The 19,496-nt window shown below is 50.2% G+C and overlaps 1 protein-coding gene across 2 annotated transcripts; it reads right to left on the minus strand.

Moving 5' to 3' along the window:
* Positions 1-210: 210 nt before the first annotated feature.
* Positions 211-17,833, minus strand: LOC123349614 (cholesteryl ester transfer protein). 2 transcript variants are annotated; one of them, XM_044987816.1, is made up of 16 exons: positions 17,628-17,833; positions 15,721-15,835; positions 13,819-13,953; positions 12,237-12,307; positions 9,573-9,660; positions 9,373-9,442; positions 8,759-8,819; positions 6,391-6,482; positions 4,802-4,981; positions 3,466-3,516; positions 2,735-2,902; positions 1,930-1,997; positions 1,760-1,802; positions 1,586-1,655; positions 528-613; positions 211-419 (listed from the first exon to the last, which is right to left on the minus strand). In XM_044987816.1, exons 1-16 carry the CDS (start codon positions 17,749-17,751, stop codon positions 345-347), a joined length of 1,497 nt encoding a protein of 498 aa, XP_044843751.1. In that variant the 5' UTR covers positions 17,752-17,833; the 3' UTR covers positions 211-344. The 2 variants fall into 2 exon arrangements, with proteins under 2 accessions (XP_044843751.1, XP_044843753.1); XM_044987818.1 differs by having other exon boundaries at positions 17,632-17,767.
* Positions 17,834-19,496: the final 1,663 nt, after the last annotated feature.

Consider the following 19,496-nt stretch of genomic DNA (forward strand, 5'->3'; position numbering starts at 1 on the left):
AAATGGACCAGTTAAATCCTTCACTGGGCCTGGCACTAGGGAGTAGGGCCTGATCCAAACCCACTGACTTAGTTGTTCACTTTCATAGGCACAGAGAATCACCTAAGACTTTTAAAGCAACAAGATGTAGCTTTGGCTATGGACTTCAGCATCCACGTTTAGCAGGGATTCATCAGAGAGAGGTGTCCATAAAAGCCAGAGGATTTCTTGCTAAAATCAATCTCTCTTTTAATGGCTGGAATATAGGAAAGCTGGCCCCCAAAAGGGACATAATTTCATTGGGTCACATGCATTCTTTCTATTTGTACAATCAATTCCAACACTCCTTTATGAATGGATTCCTTCTATAATGTTTTCTTAAGAAAATCTACAAGCAAATGATGCGGGAAGCCAAAGTCCAGCTGTATAATTAGGTATCCCTATAAAGAGAGAGAGAGAGAAAGACACCAGTTATACTAGCTCACACCATATTTACAACAAGAAGCTTGCAGTGCTCTGTACATAGAAGTGGATGTAAGTTGACTTACCTCCTTTGTGATGATCTCAGGATTTTTAATTTCAAATAGATTGAGTCCTTTGCTGTTCATCAGAGACGTTAAAGCTGGCTCGATCCCTATGAAATCAATACAACCATCCAGTTATAGGTCCACTAAGGGTGGTTTGCTATTCCCTCAACAATAAACGCATTTGGTGAGACTGTCTGACTGCATAGGAGAAGGGCAAACTTCCCAGGCTGGGTGTGGTACCTCTGAGATCCCATGAACTTCAATTGTCCCTATTTTCACACAATGGGCCCGTTTCCACAATGCCACTGCTTTGAAGTGCCAACATTTGTGCACTGGGCCTTGATCCTCTTCTCACCAGGGCCACTTTGCACTTGCACAAGGGAAGACAGTTTTTCATCTTGGTGAATAGGAAAGTGGATCCCACATGGGGATGAACATTAGATTGTGCCTTTGAAACACACACATGCACCACGGGAGCTTTTGACATGCTGGAAAACAGGAACAAATGAAACACACCAGAGTGTGATTTTTTTTTTCGTGAGTCTGATGAAAGTGCATTGTGAATCAATCAGTGATACACTGAATCTAAGGGGACCTCAGTTTTGTGCCAGGTTTGCCTTTTCACACCACTCTACTGGCCACTTTATTTTTATTTAACCACGTTAGTGCTGCCTCAGATACCGTACCAGGTACTGCCCCATGTACTGGGTCCATGGTCACTAAATGGAAGATTTTACATAGAAGCTAAGGGGGTTTAGAGCATCTCCCATGATGCACTACAGCTAGGGGCTCCCATGATGCACCACTTCTCTGCACCAAGAAGAGAAGGGTGCATCATGGTCAGTGTAATCCAACCTCAGAGGAAGCACCCAAACTACAACTCCCATGCAGTGTTTCCAAATCAAAATATTTCATTTTTTGATTTTTTTACCATGGAAAATTTTCCATGGAAAACAATTCATTTCTGAACAGCAACTATGGAACAATTAGAAACAACTTGCAACCACTTCAAACGGCTGTTTGAAAACACAACTGATGTTGCATGTTCTGCCAGAACTTTCTCCGGAGCATAAACTCACTTGAAATCACTTCTGGGATTCCCGCAATGGAGATGATTTTCTGCAGGAAGTGCCTTAGAGATCTGTCATCCTGAAAATCAAACACATTTACAGAAAAAAACAGCAACTGCAGAGATCTATAATGACCCCTAAGTTAGCAAGGTCTTCCCTGGAGATTAAATGCTCTCTACTTACCTCAGCTCTCTCCAAAGCACATTTAAAAACTTTAGGCTCTATTCTGTAGGAAAATATTAACCAAGAAAAGATAAAGTCAGTGAGAAGTATCTGAAAAAGCCTGCTTTCCTTGCAGCGAGCACAGGCAAGTTAAGAGACCAGTGCAATGCACAAGAGACACCGGTACCTACACAGAATCAGCGAGATGCAAAACCAGTTTCTTTTCTACATATGCAGACTGGATTGTGACAGTGACTTCCTGTGAAGAGAAAGAGATAGTCACATGCTCTGTCTGGCTTCATCACCAGATTCGTTGGAGGAAGAAAATCACGATCATTCCCTTTTGCCAGTTCAGCATGGTGACATCCTGTTGAGTCCCTCCCTGGTTACTAGGAGCTCTGGAAACTGAAGTTCTGTGACTTGATTAGTGAGGTATGTGCCTAATAAGCATTATTTATTAAGCCTGTACTATACGGGCTTAATACACAACACTGACCAAACACTTAAAGTCCCATTCCCGGATGCACAGGGCTCTGGTGTAGTTCCGATAAAGCCAATGGAATTACACATCAGAGATGTGTACGGCCCACAGCATCAGCATTAATATAACGCACTACTGAACACTTTTCCACAGGACTCTCTAGAAATAACCTCATGTTCCAGGTTTGCATGTGTGGATGGGGGTCGAGGAACACCCAAGCTATACTGGCCAGCGAGGACAAATCCATGTTAACTGGCTAGTGAGGACAAATCCCAAGAGACAGAGAGAACAGGGGAGCGGGGGGGTGAGAAACTAACAACTTCCGATTGCTATTTGTGTGCCCCTCCAGCAGTCATTTACTTTCCAAAGTCAACGTAATGACCTAACTTTAAAGCTATGCTTGGTTCTATTGGTTGAGCGCTAACAGCATTCGTGATGCAATGCCGCGCCTAGTGTGAGACATGGTCCCCGCCCCAAGGAGTTTGCAACCTAGATTAACTGAATAAGCAACTGACCTTCTCAAAATATAACACCACGGTGGGCTCTGCTCCTTGGGAAAAAATGCTGAGTTCCACGGCAACAGATGACTTCACAATTGTCCCTTCAGGCTGGAGGGTAATTTGGGGAGGGGTGAGACTCCAGACCTTAGCCAGCGAGTCATTATAAGACGTGCCTTGAAAAATCTGTAGGACATAAGGGGGACAGGACACCGGCTAAGTGCTCAAGACTTTTCTGAGGTGCATGGTACTTGATTGCTTAATTTACGCGGAGCACGCAACACACAGCATCCCTCTTATAGCCTCAGGTTCTCACTGCCCCCCGCCCCAACCAGCCCCAGTGATTCAGTTGGGACCCTGGGGGAACTACGCAGGGTTGGGGGTTGGAGAAATCCACTCCTTCCCCCGCAGCTCTAGAGATGCTGCTCCAGCCCGAGGGGTGAAGGAGCCTCTGCATCCCTTGCCCCCAGCATCCTAGAGATGGTGGGGAGGGAGAAGGTGCCGAATAGTGGCAAATCACCGAGGCCCAACTTGAAAGAGCCACTGTGTTCCAGCCTGCCCCCGCCCCCCAGTGGTTCCAGGTGGCAGGGGAGAATCAGGGCAGATGTTGACCTTCGGTTGGGTCGTCGCCTTCCAGCTCAGGAAGGGCGTTCCTTATGTGTTTCTTTACATGGAATATAAAATAGTAAAGTGAATAAACAACATTGCTGCGGTCCATGAAGTTAGCTCTGAACTGGCTCCGTGGTTACCTCTTGCACAATCCCTTGGTGAGCCTCCGTGTCTTCCATTTCAAACATCTCCTTCAAGGAACAACAAGAAGGAAATTATGAGTTGGCTTGAGCACAATGAGTTCCCAACGTGTCACCGGAGCTGGGGGGACCAAAGAGAGCCCATAGCCTGAGGGCAACTCCCAAGAAATTCTAAAATGTGGCTGAATGAATATGTAACAGCAGGGGCAGCCCCTGGAGACCACAGGGCAATGGTCTATCTTGAACCAACCAACCACAGGAACAGTGTGTGGCTGGAGATCTTTGCTACCACTGACCCAGGCTCCGGTTTTGCTCTCATTAAAAGTAAGATAAATTACAATGCATTGTTCCCCATCATCAGCCAATTGTTCTGTGAGCCCCTTCTCCTACCCCCGTCTCTCCGTCTGTGCTTTTTCACTCCGGCCGCTGCAGGTTTCACCCCACTGGATTTTCCCTCTTCATCACAGTCATTCTCCTAAGCACAGCCCAAGCCCAGTACCAGTTCTAAGCTGCAATAAATCAAGTGCTCCTGTCTGCTCAGAACTGAGCTGGGTGCAAGCTGGTATTTCAGCTCTTGTAACACCGTCTCTTCTGCAGTACTGCTGGGAAAACAAGACCCACAGTGGTTTGTTTTCTGAGGGTTTCTTTTTTCGGTCTTAAGATGTGGTTATAGCCAGGTAAGACATTGTGAGGTTGCAGATTTCCTTTTCTCCCAATGATCCCACAGCATATTTTGCTTACTTTACAAGTCAAAAGATTAATTTTCTATCTGCCAGCGTAACCCACTCAGTGTGGGCACTCTGTCACCCACAGCCAGCGGCTGATGCTGCTGATACAGCCTTGGTTAACAGCTGAGACTTAGCTCAGGCGTTTAGATCCTGAGTTCTCACTTTCAATCCCCACTGCTGACAACCCTCCCATAGGACCAGTGTTATACCTGCACCACAGACTTAGCCCCAGGATCTGAAAATCCGGCTAGGCTCATGTCAAAGACTCCGCAATCCAGAAAATAAGCTGAGTGTGTTGCTACCATGAAACAAAATAGAATCCACTTTGCTTTCCCATAGCTCTTTGGGGTCTGCAGGGGATTAGTAGATAGGACTCATCAACCAACACAGGGAGCTGGTATGGACATCTAAGAAGGTGCCACTTTTCTGACCATGATCACACTGTAGGCTGTATCTCACTATATGTTCCCTTCTTCTTTTGGAACCAGATTGCACAGCAAATGAATGCTCTGAGAATTTTTACCTTCTCCCCAAAGTGGGGTGGGGGGAAGGGCTTCAAAATACTATATGAGTGAGAGAAAAGGTTAAAATAACTCTGTAATAGTTACCCTTAACTCTTCCCCTGTGATCGTTAACACCAGACGTTCATCCAGGAAAGCTGCCAAGGCCAGAGAGTTCAGGACCTGGTCTGAAAACCAGAAGTAGAGCATCCTGGACTCGGAGAGCAGAGATGGAGCAAACATGGAGTCATTGAAGACGACTGAATAGTTCTTGTACAAAAGCAGACCCTTCAAATGAAAGAGAATGCATTGCTGGTGACCACCAGTTAGGGTGACCGGATGAGAGACGTGAAATATCGGGATGCGGGGGGAGGGGGGAGCGGGTGCCAGTGGAGCAACAACAACAACAACAACAAAACCAACAACCCACCAAGAGCCGCCGGAGCATAGGAAAAATTGGTGGGGGAGGAGAAGGAATGTGGCGTGCTTGGGGAAGAGACGGGGCCAGGGCGGGGATTTGGGGAGGGATCCAATGGAGGAGGGAGGGGCGGAGCCTCCTTCGTCTGTGCACCAGAAGGCAAAATATCGGGACAATTCGTGTCCCCACCAAACATCGGTCGGGACGCTGGACAAACAAGTAAATATCGGGACAGTTCCGATAAAATCGGGACATCTGGTCCCCCTACCACCAGTTAGCCAGCTGTCCTCACCTGGCCACGTCACACTCGGTTTGCGACACAAAGGGCTAGTTGTGTTTATTAAAGCCAGACAGGATAAGCCAAGCCAGACACGGGTGGAAGACGGTGCACTATGCAGCCCGGGCAAGATGCAGGGTGTAGTCAGGGTGGATAGCTGGTCCCAAAGGGGACATGCTGGAGCAAAGAAGCCAGTTGCAGCTCCCTGATTTTAGGGATGAGTCTATGCGGGCCCCATCCCCAGCAGAGATGAGAGCAGCCCAAGGACCATTCTAAATCACAGCCGCTGGTTGAAGCCACAAGGGGCTGTTATGCCAGGTAGGGACTGCAAGAGCCCAATAATGCTTCAGCCACACCCCCTTGTACCTAGCTAGCCATCCTATGTGGGAGACTCACCCGCGCACTGGGGGAGTCCTCGAGAGATCAGTTAAGGTGGACCGTGGTGCTGGCTGGGGGGGGGGGTGGAGAATCTGACCCCTGTATGTGCAGAGTTTACCAAAGACCTTTCTAATTCCTGAGGGTTTGAGTTGCTTTAACTGAACCTGAGCATCAGTTTGTATTTCCCTTGTTAACAGCGTTCCGAGTAAGGACAGGTGAGAGCCAGCCCGGATCAAATAAGAGCCAGTCTGCCAACCTTTCCATCACTCGCCTTCTAAAAGACTAAGCCCGGAAAAAAGATACTCTGTCCTTCTAGAATGCCTTTAATCTGGGGCTCCTACCACTCACTGCACCCTGGGGAGTAGGGCTTTATTATCCCTATTTCATAGGTGGGAAAACTGAGGCAAAGAGTCATTAAGTGACTTCAGTTATATAATGAATCAGAAGCAGACCCAGCTGGAGAGCTCTGGAGTCTTCCTTCCTTAACCCTTGCTCTAACGGTTAGACATCTCTGCCTTCTAGCCGTCGCCACTCCAGGAGTGGGACAGAGAAGAGAACTGGGAAGAAATTAGTATGAAATGCCCCCACCCTTATTTGTCCCCCCGCCAAAAAAAATTACTTTACCTTATGATGCGATTCCATGTAGTTTGCCTTTATTACCGGAAACGAAGCCAGTGAAATATCTACTCCTATAGGCCCATCCTGGAGGAAATTTGCTGCAGAAGAAAAAAATAAAAACCTCTCATTTTACTGATTCTGCAATTTCACATGATCGAGGCCAGAATGTACATCGTCCATTTCGAACACGAACAGATTAACTCCTGCAGCCTAGAGGAGGAAGAGAATATAGCACAGCACTAGGAGTCAGGACACCTGGGTTCTGTTATGATCTCTGCCACGGATCTTCCGTGCCTCAGTTTCCCCACTTGTAAAACAGGGCTAATCATTCTCAATCCTTGCATTCCAAAGTGATGGGTGCAATAGAAAAACCTTAGATAGATGGACATGAATGGCTTCAGTCTCTCAGGCCTCATACTTTAGTTTAAGGTGACTCACTATCTAATAAATATTATTTATCCATCCCTGTGGTGTCTGAGCATGTAGGCCAACCAGGAAGGGTGGGATTTTCAAGCACATTTACATGACTCAGGAGCACAAGTTCTATTGAGTATTTTTTTCCCCCTTGGCAAATATTTTCCTACAGGACGGTGCCTAAAGCTTTTAAACCTGCCCGGAGCAGTGGTCGATATTTCATCTTAAGGGAGGAGCCCCTGGCAAACTGGGATGTCATTTTCAATGGCTGCAATGAACGTTTCATTTGTCAGTTTCTGTTTGGTTCGCAGAATGACAAATCTCTAAGGCGCTTTCAGGTGCCGGAAGCCCAGAAGTGACTTCAAGCGAGGGCAGTCTGCGGGGAACGTTCAGATGGTGACGCCCACACGTGCCACATCAGCTCAGTGTACAGACAACTGTGAGCTGGTTCTTACGGCTTTGCTGATGCCGCTCCACGGCTGCTCTCGTGGCACCGCCGTTAAGTGCCAGCGTTTAATGGCAATGTTGGCACTTGAAAGAAGATGTAGCAAGTCCATGGGGCAGGACCTGGGCCAGTATCTGAGGCAGCACTAAAGTGGCCCAGTAATAGGACTGGCTAGGAGAACGGTGCAAAAAGAATCCCACTATTGACAATACTGGCACAAAACTCCGTTTTCCTCACATTCCGCAAATCACCGAGTCACGACGCCCTGACTTTTTTCCTCTGTCTCCCCCCCCCCCCACACACACACACACAAATCACGCTCTGGTGTGTTTCCAGACATGGTTCCCAGCATGTCAAAAGCTGGAGTGTGTTTCAGAGGCACCAATCCTGTTTGTCTCTACATCGTCCTATTCACCAACGTGAAAAACTGTCTTTTCTCATGCAAAATGGCCCTGGTGAAAAAAGGAGCAAGGTCTGCTGGGCAAATCCTGGTTCTTAAAGAACCGTGTCATTGGCGTGGGGCCCGTTGTGTGAAAACGGGGACAACTGAAGAGAGGCTCATGCTAGGCCCAGGTTCATGGGATCTCCGAGGCACCAGACAGCCTGGACAGTGTGCCCTTCTGCCTGCAGTCTGAGAGGTCACTTCTGGGGCAGTGACGTAGGTGAACGGGCCCTACTGACTTCCACTGGGTTTGTGCTCTGAAGTAATTTACAGGCTTTTGAAAAAATTCAGCTCCAAGTCTCAGGCAGGCACTTCTAATGAAATCTTACTTACCCGATGGACTTGAGCGTCTCTTTGGAATCTCGACAACACTCTCTCCTCCTGTTTTAACTCAGAGCAGATCGACTCTGAAACCACTGTAGACACGCCCAAGTTAGCTTTGATCTAGCTAACTCGGGTACTACCTGCCTGAAGCCAGGTCTACACTCAGACGTTAGGTCACCCCAGCTACATCGCTCAGGGGTGTGAAAAATCCCCCACCCCCAGCAACGCCATTAAGCCGACCTACCCAGTGCTAGGTATCATTCCTCCATCAACCTATCTACCACTTCTCAGGGAGGTGGGTTAATAACAGCGAGGGGAGAAGCTCTCACGTCACTGTAGTAAGTAGCTAAACCAAAGTGCCACCACGGCTCTGTAGCTTTCCAAGTGTAGACTAGCCCTGAGTAATTGCCCAGGGGCCAGGACTGGCTTGCACAGCCCACACTGACCCCTAGCTGGATAAAAGCTAGCTGGAGTATCTCCACCCCACACGAGTGGAAGTCCCACCCCATGACTGCAGGGTAGATGGACCCTCAGTCTCCAGCTTGCATAGTTTCTTTCCCCAACACCCCCCCGGACAGGGAGGGATTCCGATTAGTGCAGTTTTGGTGCGTCTTCCCCTACCACGGCCATGTCTCGATCCCCGTTTCGCAGGGACAGGCTCATGGTCTCCTTTGGGTCTAGCTCAGCCTTAGTGGATTGCATCTAAGAAAGGAGGAAGACAGGGGAGAGAAAATGGGCACAACACTTACCTGCTCTGTCCTGTATAAAATCTGCCAACAGCTGAGCCAGAGAGTTAATTTCATTACACACCTACAAGAGGAAAGGAAAAAAATGGAATGCGTTGGTGTGGGCCAAAAAACCCCTGGTGTTGCCATGTGTCCAAACCCAAGTCTCGCAGCCTCCGAGGCCTCGGTGTGATCTCACTCATGCCAGTTTTGCACTGGTGTAACACCACTGGAGTCACTCCTGATTTACACCGCTGGGAGATTAACATCAGCCTCCTGCTTTTTAAACGTGACCCTCAAGCGTCTGACATTACCCTCTCTTTGGATACTAGCACTAAGAGGTTGCTGCTAAGCAAGGCAGGATGCTCCATGCCTGTCAGCTTGTTGCCAAAACCCTGCTGTCCCAGGATACCAGGGTCTAGAATTGGGACTCAACCCTATATTCCTGGCAGCGCAGGTCCAGAGTACTCCACTTAGCCCCCAGACCAGCCTCTACGTTTCACTGGGACTCCTCAGAGGGCATAAAGTTAAGTAGGTGGCTACATCTTTGCAGGATCAGGCCAGAGGCTTATCGGGCACTTTGTGGACATAAGACGCAGCCTCTGCTTTTCTGTCATCTAGTCGTTTGTGTTCCTTACCTGGCCTTTTAGAACGAGCTTCAAGGTAAAGGAGATGAAGTCTGTGAAGAGCTGTTTTAGCCACCCTGGCCTGCGGAGAAGAAATATCGTTACAGAAATGTGAGGGGCACCCCATGGGATCGAAAGCCCGTGGGGACCGTAGCGATGGGCCGGGCAAGCGGCCATGTGCACAGTGATGCATGGCTTGAAGAGGAACTCACTGTTTGTCTCCCTGGAGATGGAGCGTCAGCTTATAGAACATCAGGTAACAATCCGAGGTATCGGCCGCCACCCGGCCCTTTGCACACGCTGCACGGCACAAAAAACAAACGTGGATTATAAACCCCGTGCAGCTGACAAGCGAACCTGTGCTAGCTGGAGCGAGTACAGGAGAGAACAGGGGGAATCAGAGACCCCGGGTGACTAGAGGGAAATGGATCTTTTAACTGCACCAGACCGAGGCGTGGAAGAACTTAGGGGCTGAGGCTACGAAGGGGCAAACACGGCATGTGTACCAAGCTCAGTAGGTTTATGGGGGACTTATCTGGGGTTAAGACAGGGAGGCGGGAACCAGGAAATGAGAGCGCTGGGGGTCAAATTTTCAAAAGCGTCCCGGGCCCAGATTTTCAAAGGTATTTCGGAGGCATTGCTCTGCTCAGGGCTGCCTGGGGGGGGCAAGAGGGGCAATTTGCCCCAGGCTCTGGGCCCCGCAGGAGCCCCCACGAGAGTTTTTTGGGGCCCCTGGAGTGGGGTCCTTCACTCGCTCCGGGGGCCCTGGAAAACTCTTGCAGGACCCGGGCCCCCAGAGCTTCTTCTGCTCCGGGTCTTCAGCAGCTTCCCCTCCCCCTGGTGGGTCTTCGGGGCACTTCGGCGGCGGGTCCCGGAGCAAAAGGACCCCCCCGCCACGGAATTACCGCTGAAGCAGGGCCGCCTGCCGCGGAATTACCGCTGAAGCAGGGCCCCCTGCCGCCGAAGACCCCAGGCCCCCTGAATCCTCTGGGCGGCCCTGGCTCTGCTCAGGGCTGCAATCCCAAGCTGGCTTCACAACCTGAGTCTCATTTTCCAAAGGGAACAAAGGCACTTAGGAGTCTGAGGTCTGGTCTGGTCTACACCTAAAAGTCGGGTCGACCTCGCTACGTTGCTCAAGTGCATGAAAAATTCACGCCCCTAGTTAAGCAGATCTAAGCCCTGGTGGAGACGCTGCTAGATCAACAGAAGAATTCTTCTGTCAGCCAAGCTACTGCCTCTCCGGCGGGTGGATTAACAGCGGGAGAACCCCTCCCATCGCCAGAGCAAGTGGCTACACTACAGGAACGGAGCAGAAGCGCTGTAGCTACACTGCTGTAGTGCTCGCAGAGTAGATATCCATGAAGTCAGTGGGACTTAGGATCCTAAATCACTTGGATGCTTTTGAAAACGTTACCCGTGTCTCAACTCTGCCCACTAACTCGTCTGTGATGCGGGCAAGTCACTTCATGTCTATGTGCCTGTTTGCCCCTCTGTACCATGGGGTGAATGTCTGCCCATCGTCAGGCAGTGCTTTGAGAGCTGGAGCACCCGGCTTCCTCTCCAAGAGAACTAGCAAATCTCAACGACTCTGGCACTTTCTGCCAGGATCTCGCTCCTCTCTGACTTTAAAGCAACTCCCATGTACCATTATTTGCGACCCCCATCACAACCAAAAAAAGGTGTTTCCTCCACCAGACATTTTCTTCACGGAACGCGATTTTTAAACATACTTCTTCCCCCAGCCTCCCAGCCCAAACCAATGCACTGTGGGGAAAAGGTTTGCAAATCATTCATTCCATGCACTCTGCAGTGCCGGCTGCATTGCAGTTAGCTTGCAAACCACTGCCTGCAAAAGGCTCCTGTCATTCCTCTGATGACAGAGACGACCGGCAGGCAGTTTCACCAAGAACTTCTGGCTTCTAGTTCTGCACTGACTAGCTGCAATACCTTGGTCAAGTTCCCTTCCCCTCGCTCTGCCTTGCTTTTCCTGTCGATAAATGACACGCTGCAAGGGATAATCGGCTTAACATTTGGGCAGGGCTCTGCAAATATGACACACTGTTGTCACATGCTTCATGCTGTTATTGCACCCGAAGGTCTTTAGAGCAGTGAAGCCAAAGAAATAACCAACTCCCTCCCATCAGCAATAGATGGTCCGGTTTGGTCTAATAGTGAGAGAATGCGGAAGCCAGCAAGGAATCTAAAGCCCAGTCTGGGATAAGCCATTGACTCATTTTTCATAAAGCCAGTCACTTTATATTCCATGTTATACGGCACTCAGAAACAGGCTATAGAACAGGAGCTCGCTGAAAACAAAGGTGCTCTTGTGAAGTTTTGCTTCCCTGGATCAAAACCCCCAACTGACGCAACTTTGTGCAACTCACCCCTGGGTTTGTGGGGTTTTTTGTTATCCTAAACTGCAAAACGGAGAAGAGAGCTGGTCTGTGGACAGAGCAATGGCCTCGGCCTCGAGATCCAGCCCAATCCTCAGCTGTCCACCAATGTAAATCCACGTAGCTCCATCGAAACAATTGACACCAGCGGAGAACCTGTCCCTTTAATCTCTCTGTACCTCAGTTCCCGCTCTGTAAAATGGGATTCCTCTCTCCTACGTTGTGCCTGCCTTGCCTAGTTAGACCGTTAGCTTCAAGTGCAGGGACTGCACCGCCCAGCCCAATGGGGCCTGGATCGCAGGTGGGGCCGCTCGCTCGCTGCTCCTCTACTAGAGATAAGCAACAAAAGGGCCGTGATAAGCTTCTCCTACGAAAGCACATCGCACTGCATGGCGGGAGAGGTCACGCACGGTGCCTTGGGCTCAGCAACGTTCATCCAGCTGCAGTTAAGGACGCTGTATTCCAGGCTGTGCCGCTACTTACTCAGTTTGGTGTTGATCTGGAGATCAATTGAGGATTCGATTTCAAAATCAATGGAGTGGGTGAGTTTCACCCTGTAAGAGAATGGAGAACACTCGGCAGCCGTATCTGTCACAGAACTAGAAGCCCAGTGCTGGCACATAGACCTCAATGGCAATAGGTGCCTTCTAAACACCTTGAAGCCATTAGATGCACTATGTAGGACTAGCCCCGTTTCTGTCTTTATTAGCCATTTCCCCCTTGAATAAAGAGGGCAGGAAATTGCAACTCTTGTTTTAAAAAAAACATAACCCAGAATTCAGGTTTCAGAACGTGTGTCCTTCTCTCGTATTCACTCCCTGGGTTTCTTTGCACTGCAAATTGCTAGTTGATGTCACATCAAGGCTAGAACCAGGGCCGGTGCTACCATTTAGGCGGAGTAGGCGGTTGCCTAGGGCGCCAAGATTTGGGGGCGCCAAAAAGCGGCGCCCCCCAATTTTTTTTAAGTGTTTGAGCGGCCGCTGCCCTGGGAGGGAGCGGGAGTCTGAGCTGCCGCCGGCAGCCCGGGGGTTCCCCTGGGTCAGCGCGCCGCCGGCAGCCCGGGGGTTCCCCTGGGTCAGCGCGCTGCCGGCGGCCCGGGGGTTCCCCTGGGTCAGCGCGCTGCCGGTGGCCCGGGGGTTCCACCGCGCAGTCACTGCTTTGCTTCTCCCGCCTCCCAGGCTTGCAGCGCCAATCAGCACCTGGGAGGAGAATTAGAGCAGGACAGCGTGCTCGGAGAGGACGCGGAGCAGAGGTGAGCTAGGGTGGGGAGGTACCACAGGGCTCCCCGGGCCAGGGGGTGGGGAGCTTCCACGGGGGGCGGGGAGCTGCCGCGAGGGGGGGGCGGGGAGCCCCTGCAGGGCTGGGGGGGGGGGCGCAAGGTGGAAGTTTCGCCTAGGGCGTGAAACTTCCTTGCACCGGCCCTGACTAGAACCACCACACTGATGTACTATTCAGAGCTCAGACCTGGCCCCACCTTGTCTGTGAAGCTCTCTCACCTCCCCCACCCTCCCTCCATCTGCTCCTTCTCATTGCCAACTGGGATTAAATGGATTCAGGATGTTTTGAGAATCCTATAGGAAAAGTCTGGGCTTGTTTACTGTAGAGAGGAGACAAATAAAGGGGATAGGATACAGGGCTATACAATAATGAGTGGGACAAACAAGGTAGGTTGGGGATTGTTGTTGTGCTTGTCTCATAACACAAGATCAAGATTCAAAACCAGGAGATGGAAATACTTTTGCACATGACACATAATTAGATGGCGGAACTCACTGCCACATGAAGCTGTTAGGGACTAAAACTTAGCACAATTCCAAAAGGGACTGGAGATTTATCTGGATGTCAGGAATATCCAGTTATAATGAATAATGATAAATAATGATAATGTTGGGAAAGATATTAAATTTTGAAGCACAATCACTAACTATTAGAGACCAGCATATGGGGGCAGATTACCCCACATCTGTCCACTGTGGGCTTCTTACGTCTGCCAGAGACATGCTACTGGATTAACTGGACCTGGGATTGATCCAGTCTGGCAGTTCCTGTGTTCCTACATACTTACAACCAAGCCCCGGTGTAGCCATAACTCAGGGTCCCTTTGAAGGATGCTGTCACATTCTGAATTGCAATGTCTATGGCATCGTCTTCCTTAAAATCAACCTCACTGTTTTCTATGGACAAGTCGTTGATCTGGATGCTAAAGAAGAAAATGAAAAGGGTGGATACATTCAGAATGCCCGGCGTGACCTGACTGCGTCTCTTTTCTCCATTGGCGCTCTCTCGGTTATTGTTTCTTGCTGACCTTGTAATTGTACTGAACTCTGTACATTCGCTGGGACAGTTTCTAGGAGAGACACTACATAAAGTCGTTTTGTTGCATTGCATTTCTTCTTGGTCGTGTGAGTAATAAAAAAAATAATATAGTCTTGTATTCTTACAGTTGCTTTTGCTGACTTGTACAAATGATCGCTAATAATAAGTTAAGATGATAAAACATAGCATCTTTCACCCCAAAGTGGTTACACACGCGACACCTCACTATAAGCAGGAGTTGCTTTATCCATCCTGAAATGTGTAACCTGTGCCCATGGGTGGCCCTCTGGCACCCTCTGGTGGTGGCTGGGCCATATTTAGCGATTGATAAACCTGATGCACTGTTGGCTAATACAGTGGAGTCATTTAGCTCAAGTCAGTCAGCCCTACACAGCAACCCCCCAAGCAGTGCATCAGAGCCCAGGTCACCGCCTCAGGCTTGGGGCTGAAAACAGCATGTAGATGTTCGAGCTCGGGCAGGAACTTGAGAGCCCTGCCAGGTTTCAGAGACCTGGCTCCAGCCCAAGCCTGAATGTCTGCGTGGTGATGTTTTAGCCCTGCGGCGTGAGCCCGAATCAGCTGACCCACACTCCGAGACTTGCTGCTGTGGGTGGGTTGGTTTGTTTCTTGCTGCCTGCTTGCTGTGTAGCTGTACCTGCAGAGGCCCAAGCTTGAAGACACAGAGGTGGCAGGGTCAATCCACCCAAGGACGCAGCACTACACCAGTAGCTCCGCACAGAAACACCGCACCACCACGTAGCAAAGAATACGGCACCAGTTCAAGCAGCAGAGGACATTTAGGTGGGTGACAGTTAATTACTAGAGATGGGCCTTGGGAAAGTTCAGATTCTCCCGTGAACTGTGTGACTTAGAGTCCGGGGACGTGGGCAATGCTTCGAAACCCACCTGTTCTCCAAGCCCCCAGAGCAGACGCAGTCCGTGGTGCAGTCACTGAATTGCTACATGCAGATCTGCAGGCAGCGGATGCTGCGTGGGGGTTGGCCAGCTGTTTAAACAGTGCCACATGTCAATCAAGGAGTTCAGTCACCCTCCTGAGTCATTTCAGTCACCTGAACCTTCGGACACCTTCCCCCATTCTCAGGGGCGGCTCTAGACATTTCGCCGCCCCAAGCACGGCGGCACGCCATGGGGGGCGCTCTGCCAGTCACCGGTCCCACGGCTCCGGTGGACCTCCCGCAGGCGTGCCTATGGAGGGTCCGCTGGTCCCACAGCTCCACTAAAACCGCGGGACCAGCGGACCCTCGGCAGGCATGCCGCCCTCCCGGCGACCGGCAGAGCGCCCCCCGCGGCATGCTGCCCCAAGCACGCGCTTGGCATGCTGGGGCCTGGAGCCCCATTCTCTTCACTCTCTGCCAATGATGTAAGTGAAACGGCTCACAAACAGCCCTGGTAGGTTGTTAGATCTCGAGCTGTAAGTGACTTATCCAATGGCAGAGGCCAAATTATGCTGGAAATCCTTGCACGTGGAAAGGAGCAGAAGGGGGCCTCATTCTCCCATCCATGATTTCAGACCGAGCACATTTGAATCTCCCTTCAAACCTTCTTCCCGGGCACATCCAGGGCCTTATTCACAGGCCTGCCACATTTCATGGCACAAAAGGGAGTTTCGAAAGCGCACAGTCGTACTTACTTCGTTAACCCGTAGGCCACTTTGCCAAGAAACGCCATGGACTTTTCCCCACTGATATCGGGGTAGGTGGCATGTCTGAATGCTGCTTGGATTACCTGAGCTGTTTGCTGGTTCACTGCAAGCAGAACAAAGGGACAAGACACACGATAAAGCACAATTCAGCTGCATTTCAAAATCAGATCAGCGCCTCTTGTTAACAGCATTAAAAGCCGTACAGTTTTGCTTGGGCCCTGGCATCCATCCGTGCAGGCATAAGCTCCCATTAGCTTCATGGTACAACGCTGACTTAAGCGTGTTGCGCAGGGGAAGGTCATAGGGATAGCACCTCCCTATGTCTGACCCGTGCTCCCAGGGCATCCAGCCCAGGTTTCACAATGAGACCAGGTCACGAAGGGAGTTTAATGATCCTCCCCATCCAGCACAAATCTGATCAACCGAGCTCAGCGCAATGGATCTCACTCCTGAGTTCCAGTGCTTTGCCATAAGGCCGTGGCCAACCACCAGAGACAATGCAAAAGGACAGAAGAGTTTCCACAACAGATGAGACCATTGGTCCATCATGTCTGGTTGTCCCATGACAGCATGGCCAAGATCATCTGATCCTTCCTCCATGGCAGGTAACCAAGCAGCCTAATGCACCTAGCCAGGTGTGCAGCTCTGCACATGAGGCTAAACAATCGTTCCTGACTCTTGCAGTTGATCTCGGTATACCCTGGAGAATGAGGTGAAATTACTAGGGTCATGACCATGACCTACAAAATGTTATTAACAGCCATAACATTACCCATCCCCCTTCAAATTCTAGCCACAGGGTGTCTCTCAGGCAGAATTTAAGTGACATAAAGTACTATTTCCTTCTCTTGCTTCTAAATATACCAGCCATCAAGTCCATCATCTGTCTTCTTATGCTTGTATTATGGATCAGGGAACCAAGAGCAGATTGATTAGTTTTCACTCTCCCCTTCATTACTAAGGCTGGAGTATTTAAAATTAAGTACTAGCGCCTTTCATCTGAGGATCTCCAACCCCTTTAGAAAAACCCCTAACACAGCAGAGAAACGTTGCTCCCCCCATTGAGAAACCGAGGCCCGGAGACATTAGGTGATTTGCCTTTGGTGCGTGGCAGAGCTTGGAATCAAACACAGGTCACCTGACTCGCACGCTGCTGCTTTAACCACTAGACCATACATCCCCACATCAATTACTGTTACTAATGTGGTTTTTTTTAAAAGGTCTGGATAATTTCATGGGCCCCAACAACAGCTGTAGCTATGAAAGTTAAGTTTATAATGGTCATTAAATGGTGTGGGTATAGATATAAAACAGGGGTTCTCCAACTGGGGGTCGGGACCCCTCAGGGGGTCATGAGGTTATTATGGGGGGGGGTCACGAGCTGTCAGTTTCCACTCCAAGCCCTGCTTTGCCTCCAGCATTTATAATGGTGTTAAATATATAAAAAAAGTTTTTAATTCATAAGCGGGGCGGGGGAGGGGGGAGAAATCACACTCGGAGGCTTGCTGTGTGAAAGGGGTCACCGATACAAAAGTTTGAGAACCACTGATATAAAATGACAAATAAATCTGTTGCTTCAGGGCACGGACTGGTCGGCAGAACGGTCAGGAAGGAATTTGCTCCCGAAGGACAATTGACTCTGAAGCATCAGTCATTGGCTAATGCGGGAGGCTACTGCTGTCTCATTGGCCCAGCAGGCTGGTACAGCATAGCACGGCCCATTTCAATGGGATACTTAATAGTATGGTCCCACAGGCCGATTGCAAAGGCTTAACTATAAACACAACTAGTTGGGGAAACAGGGACGGAGCAGCACTGATGTACTCGTAGCCACCTGCGGTGCCCGCCGCCTGCCTTCCCCGGGGCGAATAGAGCCCAAGAAAGCAGAGACTTACGCACTAATGCCGCTGGCTTGGTCATCCTGCAGACGATCCCAGTGAGGTTGAAGGACGACTCCTCAAACGTACAAGCCACTGCCGTGCTGATTAGCGCTAGCGGGATCACGAAGAGCCCGGCCATCGTTCTCTAGGCGGACGATCCCAAGGAAGGACTGGCTGACCGAGTCCCTGCTGCAGCCCCAGCTCCTTTCCCATCCCAAACACAGCTCTTTCTAGACAGGACATGAGCCACTTCCCTTCCTTATCCCAGTCATCACACATTTCCTGATCTTCCTACGGCTTCCTTAACCCTCGCAGAGCCACCGCTCTGCCTTCAGCCCAGAGGAGGCAGTAGGTTAGACAGGCCGGAGTCTTTCCCCAGGGCTGCTGTAAATCTGGAATAACACCCTGCAGCCAGTGGAGTTATGCTGGTCTGAGACCTGGATCAGCCCTGTGGACAAGCATTCAGGGGGACAGTTCGGAGGTTTACCCATCACCTCTTGACAGTTTGCCCTTAGAAGAGAGAGAATCCTTATTTTACAGCTATGAGTTGGCTTTGTCCTCGGGTAGCACCTTCCATCCTAAGCGTTTTTCCAAAGGCACCATCCGGATTCAAAAGGCCTCCCCTTTACCGGTGCCCCCCGCCCCATCACATGGTGCACGTCTGCTGGAATGCGCTTTGGTCACACTCTTCATGGGAGGCAGCATTCTCTGGACGATTGAACACAACCCTTGAATCTCAGCGTCATAGAGGGTGATATTTGGGGCTTTTTCTTATATAGGCTCCTATTACCCCCCCCACACACACACACCCCGTCCCAATTTTTCACACTTGCTGTCTGCTCACCCTAGTGTCGTATGCTACTGAATTTGAGCTCCAGCTCTGTCGATGACTCGCTGCGTGGTTTGGGCACGTCTCTTCGTGCCTCTGTGTTCCTAGCTGTAGAACGGGGATGCTAATCACTCGCCAGCGTTGGGAGGATTAGCACAACAGCTAGGGTGACCAGACAGCGAGTGTGGAAAAAATCGGCACGGGGGGTAATAGGAGCCTATATAAGAAAAAGACCCCAAAATTGGGACTGTCCCTATAAAATCGGGACATCTGGTCACCCTAATAACAGCTCAGGTTAACCACAACAATAACAGAGAGAGATGATCGCCAGGTTTGAGCACAGGACAGGGAGCCCAGCACTCCTCAGCTCTATTCACTGGCTGGGACAGTGACTTGGGGTAAGTTACTGAGGCCAAAAGTTTTTGGATTTAGGTGCCGAAAGCCAGGGACCTAAGTCCATATGGAATAGGCCTATAGCATCCAGGAATGACTTCACTTAGCACACAATAGGGTGCTATGGAGCACGCAGTGCAGTGAAAGACGTTTTGTCCCAGTGACACTGCAGGAGTCAATGTCATCACCACGGCTAGAACCTCGTACGCCTGCTGGGGAGCCGAGGGGTCCGTTTCACTTCTCTTCCCAAACAGCAGGTCTCTCACGCTTCTGGGGCTAACCTTCTGAATCCTGGTCTGTTTGATCGGTCAGGATTTTCCTTGCTGGAGTTTGTAAATGGAACAGAATTTCCTTTGGGGAATTCCTGTGTCTCAGATGTCAAAGGTGGTGCGGGCCCAAAGGGAATCTAGTCTGCTTGTTTTTCTGTAAAGATATCCTGAGTTGAAAAAGTGAATAGCCTCTGGTACGGAGGTATTCGCGGTCATTGCCCTGCGAAGGGAAACTAAGGTCAGAGAAGACCGCAGCCATTCAATGATAAGGAAAGTCGTGCTGGGTTCCTGGAATGCCCGGCTAGCCAGGACCTCACTTTCTTCCTAATGATGGGGTTGCATTGTACTTGCTCTCACGACTGGCGTGCTAATCAGAACCCTCTCCCTCTGCAG

The sequence above is a fragment of the Mauremys mutica genome, chromosome 14 (assembly GCF_020497125.1).
Source record: "Mauremys mutica isolate MM-2020 ecotype Southern chromosome 14, ASM2049712v1, whole genome shotgun sequence".
Classification (NCBI taxonomy): domain Eukaryota; kingdom Metazoa; phylum Chordata; order Testudines; family Geoemydidae; genus Mauremys; species Mauremys mutica.